An 11,381-nucleotide genomic window follows, 5' to 3' on the forward strand; every position below is an offset into this window, starting at 1 on the left:
ATTCTGTCCCAAATATATAGGAAAACAAGGAAGAATGCTATAGTCGAGTGCCTCGACTATCAGATACCCGTTACTCAGCTAAAGGGACCAAAGGGAAATGGAGATAAGCAAGCAGTAAAGCAAGACTGAAATGCGCCACCTACCGGCGGTAGACAGATTTAAGCGTTACGGGCGTTAGGGTGGGCGTGGCATTTTTTTTCAATCGATAGGTATTGACGAGACCAATACAGTTCAGTTAAAATTTGGTATTTAGCATGAAAATTGTGGGCGCCACAGGTTTGGGCGGTTTGTGGGCGTGGCATATTTGCTTAACAAAATTGCGCTGCGTACAAAGCTACGGAATCTAAATCTGAGATCCCGATTCTCTATCTTTGATAGTTTCCGAGATATCCACGTTCATATTTACGATTTTTTGAAGTTTGGGCGATAAAGTGGGCGTGGCAAACTTTTTTTTGGGTCAATCGATAGGTATTGATGAGAACAATACATTTCAGTTAAAATTTTAATTCTAGCATCAAAACTGTAGGAGCCAGTTTTTGGGCGGTTTGTGGGCGTAAAAGTGGGCGTGGCAGTCTACTGAAACAAACTTGCGCTGCGTAAGAAGCTTAGGAATCTGCACCCTTTTACTCTACGAGTGACGGGTATAATTAGTGAAGAAGAGCAGATTAAAATAGAAAAAAATATATTAAAATTGAAAAATTTCATATTGAGCGGGAATAGACCCGATAATTTTTGTTTTGTACAGGAAATAGTTCCAATTAAAGTGGAATCCTTTATAGAAGAGGAAGGAGAAATATTTATTTTAGGTAGAAAATTTTCTGAGCTTTTTAGTTTTTATGATGAGCCTATTAGTTCATTTGCTGTGGGTATATGTGAGGGAATTTTCGAAGAGGATTCAACTTTAGAAAAATTTGCAGTCTCAGAGTTCAGTAGGAAAGCCATAGGAATTCCTCTCAAAAATAGTATAGTATTAATTTCCTTGTTGCATTTTTCTTAGGTTTTATGTTTTTTTTTCTTTTAAAATGGGAGGTGTTTAGTCCGTAGGCGTTTTATAAAACGAATCGGGCATATAACAGCGACGGCGCCGTTTATATCTTTTGAAGATTCACCTACCCGGTTCGAAAACCGAAAAAAAAAAACGGTATTTCCTTTTTTTATTAAATTATATTTTATTTTTATTATTTTATTGTTTGTTTTATTTTTATTTATTTCTTATTTATTTATTTAATTATTTATTTATTTACTTCCTCTTTTAATTATATATTATTTTTATTTTATATTATTTTTTGAAAGTTTTAAAAATTAGTGCCCCAAAGAGATTTTGCCTTAACACGAGCGGTATGTATAATATTTTTCTTAATTTTTCTAGTTAGTAACCATTTAAATTTTTTTTAGAAGATTCCCAGAGCGCCCGGCTGTACAGTAAGTTTTTTTTTTTAATTTGGATAATAATAGTAATATTTTGTTTTTTTCTTTACATGTTATTTAGAGATGGAAAAAAACATAGAGGAGCTGCTGGCGGAAGTTAAGGGTATCAAGGAAGGCCTCAATGCCCTTACAGAGGCTGTGGGCTTCCTAACGGCCTACGTAAGGCAGTCGGCCAAAGTGGAGACGAGACGAGTCGAGACCATGGAGCGCTCCTTTCCCCTAAACACTGCCGAGGACCTCCAAGAGATCGACGGAAAACTAGGGGACCCACATTCGGAGAACTATGTAAGTTATATTCTTGTTTTTTAATTATATTTATTTCGTAGTCGGGGCTTTCGTTCTTAGCTTTACTTCTCCTTTTTTTTTTTAAATATTTTCTTATATTTTTAGACAAAGCTGATGGTAACCCTTCTTAAAAATGGAAGGCTGAGCCGGTCCATTCAGCATGGAGTTTTTTTTCTCGTCTCTTTCTATTTTTAAAACTAATTTTTTATCTAATACTAGATGCAATCGCTCTGGTGGAGCCCTCGGAGCCTCCCGAAAAGGCGCTGCAGAAGGCAATGCGGTGCGTGAAGAATTTGAGCTGCACCAAAAAAAAAGGCAACGCCGGCCGCAGATGCTGGCGAGGAGGTGCCAACGACTCCGTTAGGACCAGGAAGCCCCTAGCCAGCAATTTTAATTAAAGCTGCAAATAAATAAAAAATATATATAAATTAAATAACAACTGTAAATGTATTATCAGCTCTGTGTGCCGTGATTGTGAGTTTAATCGGAGCTTAAATAAACTCGAGCTGGGCACGAATTCGCCGTTTTTAAGGCATTTGTTTTTTTTAAATAAATTTGCTTTTCCTCTGTAAGCATTAATTTTGAACCATCGCGGAGACCTTCTAAAAAGTTTAACTTTATATTATTGAAGTCCATGACGAGACGACGTGTGCACGTTGCCCGACGCGAAACAAGTGTGGCGAATAAATGCTTTTGCGCAAGAGGTGGAAGAAATAGCGATATAGTATCGATAAATCAATGTTTTCCCATCTCTTGTCTGCAAAGGTACCTAACAGGGGCGTACTTCTAATTCATGAAAGGGGGATACCGATTGTTTGATATTTTTCTTTTTAATTGCTTTTAAGTTTGGGAAATCTGTGTCATGTTACATAAGACTTATCACTATAAAGGCTGGTATCCACAATTAAAATCCCTGTTAACGAATGCAAGAGGTAGAAATATGTTGGCAATACGGTCTTTCTACATATATACTTTAACAATTCAATTCAGGCAGGCAGACTCCCTTTCGTTTTGAATGCGCCTATGCGTCACACGTATCACTAGAAAATGTTAGAGTATATGTAAAGTTGTCGGACCGCGTGAGTTAAACATACGTGACAGTTTTGTGACTTCAACTTCAAAAGTAATAGTGATGTTCTTTTATAGTTCTTTTCTAGTTCTTAGAAATAAAAAAATTAAGTCAATTAGGGACGCGACAAAAATCACATGTTTTTTGTCGCCTAAATATAAGAGTGCCTTAGCTAAAGAACAAAAAATAAAAAGCACAAAATATATAAGCCATCACTCTTATTTTTAAAATTAAAGTAAAAAAAACTGTCACGTCCGACATCCTGGAAATGCCCATATGTACATATGTATGTATATGTAAAAATGCACATGTATTTCTTTAAAAATGCAGACATCTAGCAAACTAACAAGAATTTTTTGGCGCGCATAAGAAATATACTAGACCCGTTATGTTATGTGCGTTTGTATGCACAGCAACAATTATTTTCGTGCTAACATATCGGTTAGCATAATTTTAATTTTTTGCTAAAACCTTTCAGACTATAAGAAATGTAAATGTGGTTAAATAAACGCAAAAGATTTGTAAGAATTAAATAATTTTGGTTCTGCACAAAAGCATACATAACTTGATATGTAACGTATAGTTCTTTTCCGCGCGAAATTCATCATAGCACAGTGGGCCAGAAAGTTAATTTTTTGGCCAAAAATCTGTAATTTCTTTCTTGGGATAGTTAGAAGGATGCAGTTTTTTGCATTTATCTCTTTAAAGATTGAACTTTTCAACGAACTAAAAGTAAAATTTATTGGAATTTTATATGGTATAGATAATCCAAACCAAAATCGGAAAATTTTACATACTTTTCGGTTTTATTTTTAAAAAAATAACTAGAAGACGCACTCAATCCATTTTCATACACGATTAGTATGAGAAAAAACAAATTAAAAAAAATTAACACCACTACAAAATATAATGTCGTTTGAGATTTACGAACCGTTAAGAATTGCTACTTTCGGAGGCTCCCACTTAAATGTTTATTTAATAATCGACCTAACAAAATTTTCTATTATTTTCTTCTTATTATCTGTTTAGATTCTTATAATCAAATTATTAGAAAAATTTTTTTGTAAAATATTGTTTTTTAACTTGTATAATGTTAATTTGACATTTTCTGAAGTCATCACAAAAGTATGCTTCATTTATTTATTTATTTATTAATTTGAGATCCTAGTAAAGTTTAAAAACTAATACTAACATAGGGGTAGTGCTAGCTACGAGGCCTTCGACTACGTATTCATGTTAGCTACATTTATATTTTTATAATATACTTTAGTTCTTCCCCGACGAGAGTACAAGAAATGCAGCATACCTTTAGGCCATGGTGTGTTCGCTTCGAGTTTCGAGCACCAAATGACAGAAATTGTGAACATTTTTTAGAGAAGAGCCAACAAAGTTGATATTTCTCTTTTCGATATATCGATATAACATTCGATTGTTGGGTTTCAGAAATAAAAGAAGCGGGAATGAATGAAAAAAGTAGATTTTAGATGTTAGGCAGACTAAAATCAAATTTTGGCGCGCAAAAGTACATTAAAACCTGACGAAAAAAAATACGGCATACTTTTAGGCATTCTTAGTAAAGCTCTTCAAAATGGTTCGACTTAAAATTAAGCCATCAATTAAAACTAAAATTACTGAAAACTAAGGCAAAACCGCATCGAGTCGGCGATGAGCGATTTTAGTAAATTAATTAAAGAATTTATTTTTGATGTAATGACTTCATTCAGGGATGGCACTCAAAAGCACTCGAAAAGCAAAGTACTCATTTGCTTAAAAAAGCAGTAAAAATCAACAAAAAAGTTTCTTCTTCTAGATTTTTTTTCATTTCCATCAATATTTGATGAATTTTTAACTTTAAAAATACGATAAAAAAAAACTACTTGCCCGAATTCTTTGAAACTTTGGCATAAATTAGTTTAATGTATTATAAAAAGGACACCATACTCGATCTTGTCATTTTCTTAAAAAAAAAAAACGTATTTTTGGCCAAAAATCGGATTGGCTGGCCCAGTGTGCATAGCTTAAATTCATCAGGCTTTTATCAGTACGCCGATTGCGTCGAAGTGTTTTTTTGCCGATGATTTGGTGGTGATTGGTTTTGTTTATGAATCCCAATCACATGCCCATTTTAAAATCATTATTTTGTATTTTGGGGATAGTTTTTGTATTGTCTGTATATGTATGAATCAGAAATAAATAAATACAACAATCTAGTTGAATAATAGTAAACATTTTGAAGAGAAATCTACGTATTACTTATACATCCATCTACTTACATACATACATATGTACAATGTACATATATGGATTACATATATATATATTTGTATATATTTATCTACATATATCTATATATGTATATATATATGTATATAAACATATATAGTTTCGAGGCCGGCAAAATTATGTCGTTTTTCTGCCGCGAACTTATTGTTATTTACTTTTCAACAAATACAATTAAGTTATCAGACGGTTTTAAGATGCTAAAAGTGCACTAAAATTGTCTTAAAAAACATCAAAACTTCCCGCTAGCCGCTTCTTTAAAATCGCTTTAATATAGCTAAATTGGCAACACTTGTGAATTATCTCTTTTGCTGTCTAAGTATTTGCTCTATAAGCTTGCAAAACCTAACTGTTGATATTTTATCACTACACCATAAGTACAAACCTCCGACCATTAAAATGCCATTCGCAAGGTAATAAGAAATTGTTTGTCCCTACAATTATTTTAAATCAGAAGACTGTCTGGTAACTTTACCATCGGAAAAATAGTGGAAATTTAATTACTTTGTATTTTAGCTTTGCAGAAACTATTTCATAGTATAGTGGTGGAGGTAATAATATAAACAATTTTTTTTTGTATTTGATGAATGTGCGAACAGCAAGGACCACACAAGCCTCTCCTTGCAGTCTAAGTAATTGCCTTAAAAGCTTCCAAAATCGGAAACCCACTTACCTTAATCTGAAATTTTTAAACTTACAGAAAGCCATATTGCTCGTCTGGATGTGCACGTACAAAGAAGATTATAGGAAACTTTATAAGTGGTTGTAATGAACCCTGAAAGCCCTAACAGTCTCGCGACACCGCAAGGAGCTTTGCAAGAATCTAATACTGATTATGAATTTGTAAGTTTAAATAATAACAATTAAAAAGCTCCACATGAATAATTTTTTTAGCTTAGATCCGATTCAATTTCTTATGATGCAAGGGGAATCGACGATCAAAACGAAAAAGTCCAAGAACTTAAGAACACCATTAAAAAGTTAAGATGCAAAGAAAGAGATACTGCAGAAAAAATAGTTAAACTAAATGAGAAGTCACTTGAATATGAATGCAAGTTGAAAGAGAAAGATGATAAAATCGCCAAGCTGGAATCGCTAATAAAACTGAAAGAAAAGAAAGGAATTCGAATCGAAAGACTTCCTGGCCTCGAAGACTTTGAAGCTGCTTTCGAGGACCTTCCTTTTGCTGGTCCAGAATGGATGGTAATCCAGCGTCGTATTGATGGAACGGTATCCTTCAATTCGTTCACATTTATGCATTCTTTTTGGCTTCCAAATGGACTTGGAAATCATGAAGGAGAATTCTGGCTTGGTTGCGGGACTTTGCATAAGTTGACCTCAAGTCGTAGATATGAATTGTACATTGAGCTTGTCGATTTTGATAATCATACGGGTTTTGCTAGATATGACAACTTTGTGGTTGGAAGCGAAAATGTAGACTACGCTTTAAAGTCCCTAGGTGCATACCCGGGAAGCGCAGGCGACGCGATGTCAGGTTCTGTGAATGAAAAATTTAAGCACTGTGAGCGTCACTATGCCGATTTGAAGAAAGTGTGGCCTTGGTGGGCCAAGTCTCAATGGTAATTGTATAAACCATTATCGAAAGATCCATTCTTTGACAAGTTACATTTGTTTTAGTAATCTAAATGGAGTTTACCATAGTTACAAGACCGATTTGGCAGACAAAAGTGGTATTTGGTGGGGTAAAAGCAATATGGGCAAAAGATGTTTTCTCAAAACATGTAAAATGCTTATCAGGCCCTATCTTACTATATGACGTGCCGACTATACTTTTACTGAAGCACAATTTTAGATTATTTGTATGAAATCACGATGTTGAACAGTACTTTACATTTTGGATATACTGTCGAATGAAAACAATATAAAACAAAAACACCTCTTAGCAAGGTAAAAATCTAGTGACGATCGCACCTTCAACAAACAAAAGTTCTGATATCAACTGGGACGAAAATGTATTACATGAACTACCAAATAAATATACTTTCTAAATTTTGTACATTCGGCACGCTGCATTTAAATATATCATTAAAATAATGTTTTGGGACAAACTGACTTTTGAACAAAGCATCCGATTTTGACAGTTAAGTGAGAATACAAGTAGGTTAACAGCGGGGGGTATTTATCCCCACCGGCCCCAACAGATCAAATTTTCTAAATTTTCACTTTTACACATGTATATCTAGTAGTCGCCTTCGCACTCCCTCCTAGTGCGCTTCTTCACTACGCGGACTGCCGTTCACAGTGATTTAAATACATGGGAGTTTCTCGTAAGGACATACACATTTTATATGCCAACTAAACAAAAAGTGCTTAAAATTTGTCCACGTGGTTTATGGACGGCCCCTATCGATTGACCAAAAAAAAAGTTTGCCACGCCCACTTTAACGTCCACAAACTTAAAAAAATCGTAGATATGAAAATGGATATCGCGAAAACTATCAAAGATAGAGAATTGGGATCTCAGTTTTAGATTCCGTAGCCTTGTACGCAGCGAAAGTTTGTTACGCGAATATGCCACGCCCACTCTTACGCCCACAAGCCGCCTGTGGCGCCCACAATTTGCATGGTTGATAAAAAATTTTAACTGAAATGTATTGGTCTCGTCAATGCCTCGCCCACTCTAACGCCCATAACGTTTAGATCTGTCTACCGCTTTGCTGCTTGCATATCTCCATTTCCCTTTGGTCCCTTTAGCTGAGTAACGGGTATCTGATAGTCGAGGTACTCGACTATAGCGTTCTTCCTTGTTTTAAATTAATTTCAGTCCCGTATAATATTTTCGAATCATATCAATATGGTATTTATACCCGGTGATGGTATAGTAAAAGGGTGTATTATGTTTGTGAAAGAGTATGTAAAAGGTAGAAGGAAGCGTTTCCGACCCTATAAGGTATGTATTTTTTTCTATTCCATGAATTCTATTCTATAAAAAAAGTTTAAGGAAATTGGATAAAATAACTAATGAGTATATTTTTTTTATTCCTATAGACGCTAGGTGGCGTGTTAATGTAGTGGGCAATCTCGCAAACAGCCGATTTGCTGCATGAATGTCTCCATCTCTCTCACACTCGATTGAATTTGCTAATTATTGTTATTATTTGGTTATACATTTTTAATGAACTATCCGATTTGAATATTTTAGGCAAGTACATAGGTATTGATAATAAGAACAAAATCTCATTTACAATTTCACAAAATCTTCGAAAATGTGGGTGCTAGAAGGTTATTAGCGTTATGGGCGTTTGAGGGCAGAATCTACATGCTTAATCCCAACATTCAAGCTCTTGTAGTTTCCGAGATCACTTTGGTTATGTTTTATCCGAGATGTACAAGAAACCATAATTACGGCTTGCTGGGTCATAATAACAGTTTCGTATATATGTGTATTATATAACTTTGGTTGTGTTTTATCTAAAAAATACTTTTCCTTGTAACATCAGTTTCAGCCACGCCCATTTCGTAGAACTGGTGTTTAAATTATGGGTGGTTTTCTATCAATGGGTGATTTTAGCTATATGACAATAGTCATGCAATACTCGTGTTGTCTGATCTCAATAAATATGACAATTTCGGAGTCAGAATTTATACTTTAACCATTTTAATGGTTGAGTTTAGAAAAATGTCTTTCTGGTGGCTAAACGGTTTTCTGCTCCTGTGGATAGTCTCAGTGGTAAATATAAATAACTACACATATCCCTATACTTATTAAACCTAAATGTATTTGGATAATTAACTTTTCCCTAGAAATGTTTTGACTTTTACTCGTAGAATAACAGGGTATACTACATTCGTCGGAAAATATATAACAGGTAGAAAGAAGCGTTTCCGACACTATGAGGTATATACATATATTCTTGACCACTAGCCGAGTCGATCTAGTCATGTTTGTCCGTCCGACTGTCCGTCCGTATGAATGCTGCGATCTCGAAAACTATTAAAGGTAGAAAGTTTGCGATTTGGCATTTGGAATTTGGAAAAAAACCAAATGGAACTTAGTTTTGAATATCAATATCCATCTACATGTCAAACAATTTTCAAATCGATCAATTCATTTAAAAGTTATAAGCAAATAAAGTGTTCAACCTTTGTAACAGTCGCTTTGCTGCTGGCATATCTCCATCTCCTTCGCACTCCCTCTAGCTGAGTAACGGGTATTTTATAGTCTATGGCATAGCATTCTCTTGTTATACCCGTTACTCGTAGAGTAAAAGGGTATACTAGATTCGTCGGAAAGTATGTAACATGCAGAAGGAAGCGTTTCCGACCCCATAAAGTATATATATTCTTGATCAGGATCACTAGCCGAGTCGATCTAGCCATGTCCGTCTGTCCGTCTGTCCGTCTGTCTGTCCGTCCGGATGAACGCTGAGATCTCGGAAACTATGAGAGCTAGGCTATTGAGATTTGGCGTGCAGATTCCTGAGCTTCTTACGCAGTTTGTTTCAGTAGAGTGCCACGCCCACTCTAACGCCCACAAACCGCCCAAAACTGTAGCTCCTACAGTTTTTATGCTAGACAGAAAATTTTAACTGAAATGTATTAGTCTTGTCAATACCTATCGATTGACCCAAAAAAAATTTTGCTACGCCCACTCTAACGCCCACAAACCTCCCAAGAAGAAGCTATGACGTCAGAGCCAGACAATGCGAAATGTTTTTACGCGTGTATGTGTGTGTATGTAAATAGTTGCCAGCCGAACTTAGCGGCAAAGAAAAAAGCACTGCCGGCGCTCAGAGAAAGCAAAGTGCGCGGCTAACTTATTCTATTGAATAATGCATTTTTCACGCCTACCCTAACGCCCACAACGCTTAAATCTGTCTTCCGCCGGTAGGTGGCGCATTTAAATCTCGCTTTGCTGCTTGCATATCACCATTTCCCTTTGGTCCCTTAAGCTGAGTAACGGGTATCTGATAGTCGAGGTACTCGACTATAGCGTTCTCCCTTGTTTAATCTGTATTTGTGTATTTCAGACTTCACGAAAAGGTGACTTCGAAGTACGGTTTGAGTCAATCGAAACAATAAAAGGAAGAACCGAAACGCTATTTATATATAAGCTTCGATTACTCGGAAGAGATCGTTTGATAAATGGAAGTGTTGAATTCCAAGTCGACTTAGATGAGACATTCGAAGTTTCATTAGAAAGCCAAGCATATAAGAATGGATTTTGGGTCCCTGGATTCATAAACGTGAAGATTAGGCCATGCGAATTTTTCAAAACCTATTATGTTAAATATTTCCTTGTACTGCCTACCGAGTCAAATTTACCTATGACCGGTAGTGAGATGTGTCCGTTTAGAAAAGGTGATTATTTTTTGAAAAACGGCCAAGTTTCTACCAAGGATTGGCCGCCAATTGTCTTTCAAGGTCTTAACAAATACAGGATCACATTTTTAAGAAATGGCAATATTACTGGTGGAGTTCAGTTTATAATTAGGATAATAGAAAAAGAAACAGAGCAATAAACATGTGTTAAAAAATAAAAAAACAAAATAAAGGCCAGTTGCATACTAAAACAATTACAGTCCTTTTTTATTTGATCCTGCGGGAGAAGCTATTCTAAATTCTATCATCCTTTTTTAAACTTCTAGGGACATAACTGGAACTACCGACGCGAAACGAAATACACGCTTTTACTAGAAGCAAACAAAAACATATAATGCAATTTGCATGACTAAGTTTGAGTGAAACAAAACACCTCTTAACGAAATGAAATGTCGTGACGATCACACGTTCAACATACTACAATTTTTTATCAAGCTTTGTAACCAAAAATATATTTGACATTTTCTCATTTTAACACGTTAACTAAAGTTTTTGCTTATGTCAAAAGTTTTTGTTTTGACTTTTGGCCCCTAATCCTAGTAGCACACTCAAAAAACCACAGATTGTACTTTTAACAGAAGTCCTAAGATCTTGTTTATGGCAGAACTTGTTTAATGGAGTATTGGTATTTTAACAAATGAGGGGGCATTCGACGTGTTTTCATTAAAAATTCAGCATAACTAAAGATTGGGAGCATCCATTGACCATTGACCCCAACATCTTCAATTCTAATTGACTTTTTAGATATGTTGGAATCCAATCCTTTTAGTTTACCTTTCCATTATCTCTCAATCGTTATGATCCGAATATCATATATGATTTTTACTTATGCGGCTAAAAGTTTATAGTAGTCGCCTTTGTACACTCAAGAGATTTTTGGGGATTTTCCCTTTTCCCTTAAGATTTCTAAGCATTAATAAAAATATTGCCTGCTTCTATTAAATAATTCAATAAACTAAAACTAGTAAAAATTCTA

The 11,381-nt window shown here is 35.1% G+C and overlaps 2 protein-coding genes and 1 long non-coding RNA gene across 6 annotated transcripts; 2 read left to right on the forward strand and 1 right to left on the reverse strand.

The window, feature by feature from the left end:
- Positions 1–1,718: 1,718 nt before the first annotated feature.
- On the reverse strand, positions 1,719–2,382 carry LOC119550318. Its single transcript, XR_005219449.1, has 2 exons — positions 2,313–2,382; positions 1,719–2,113 (listed from the first exon to the last, which is right to left on the reverse strand). It is a non-coding gene; the product is annotated as an uncharacterized LOC119550318 (long non-coding RNA).
- Positions 2,383–5,421: 3,039 nt separating this feature from the next.
- Positions 5,422–7,081, forward strand: LOC119550921 (fibrinogen-like protein 1). Of its 4 annotated transcripts, none has more exons than XM_037859934.1 (4): positions 5,422–5,475; positions 5,763–5,905; positions 5,957–6,642; positions 6,701–7,081. In XM_037859934.1, the coding sequence occupies exons 2-4, from the start codon at positions 5,831–5,833 to the stop codon at positions 6,837–6,839; spliced, it is 900 nt and encodes a 299-aa protein (XP_037715862.1). In that variant the 5' UTR covers positions 5,422–5,475; positions 5,763–5,830; the 3' UTR covers positions 6,840–7,081. The 4 variants fall into 4 exon arrangements, with proteins under 4 accessions (XP_037715862.1, XP_037715864.1, XP_037715861.1 ...); XM_037859936.1 differs by having other exon boundaries at positions 5,962–6,642; XM_037859933.1 differs by lacking the exon at positions 5,422–5,475 and adding an exon at positions 5,575–5,694.
- Positions 7,082–8,702: 1,621 nt separating this feature from the next.
- Positions 8,703–10,545, forward strand: LOC119549481. Its single transcript, XM_037857584.1, has 2 exons — positions 8,703–8,753; positions 10,054–10,545. The coding sequence occupies exons 1-2, from the start codon at positions 8,703–8,705 to the stop codon at positions 10,543–10,545; spliced, it is 543 nt and encodes a 180-aa protein (XP_037713512.1).
- The last annotated feature ends 836 nt before the right edge of the window (positions 10,546–11,381 follow it).

This window comes from Drosophila subpulchrella, chromosome 2R (assembly GCF_014743375.2).
Source record: "Drosophila subpulchrella strain 33 F10 #4 breed RU33 chromosome 2R, RU_Dsub_v1.1 Primary Assembly, whole genome shotgun sequence".
In the NCBI taxonomy this organism is placed as follows: domain Eukaryota; kingdom Metazoa; phylum Arthropoda; class Insecta; order Diptera; family Drosophilidae; genus Drosophila; species Drosophila subpulchrella.

Bases quoted from the DNA above. Each gene is read 5' to 3' on its own strand.
- LOC119550921 (XM_037859934.1), top strand. From the start codon at position 5,831: ATGAACCCTGAAAGCCCTAACAGTCTCGCGACACCGCAAGGAGCTTTG. The intron at 5,906-5,956 runs GTAAGTTTAAAT...TAATTTTTTTAG, and splicing joins CTAATACTGATTATGAATTT to CTTAGATCCGATTCAATTTC. The intron at 6,643-6,700 runs GTAATTGTATAA...CATTTGTTTTAG, and splicing joins TGGTGGGCCAAGTCTCAATG to TAATCTAAATGGAGTTTACC.
- LOC119549481 (XM_037857584.1), top strand. From the start codon at position 8,703: ATGTCTTTCTGGTGGCTAAACGGTTTTCTGCTCCTGTGGATAGTCTCA. The intron at 8,754-10,053 runs GTAAATATAAAT...TGTGTATTTCAG, and splicing joins TCCTGTGGATAGTCTCAGTG to ACTTCACGAAAAGGTGACTT.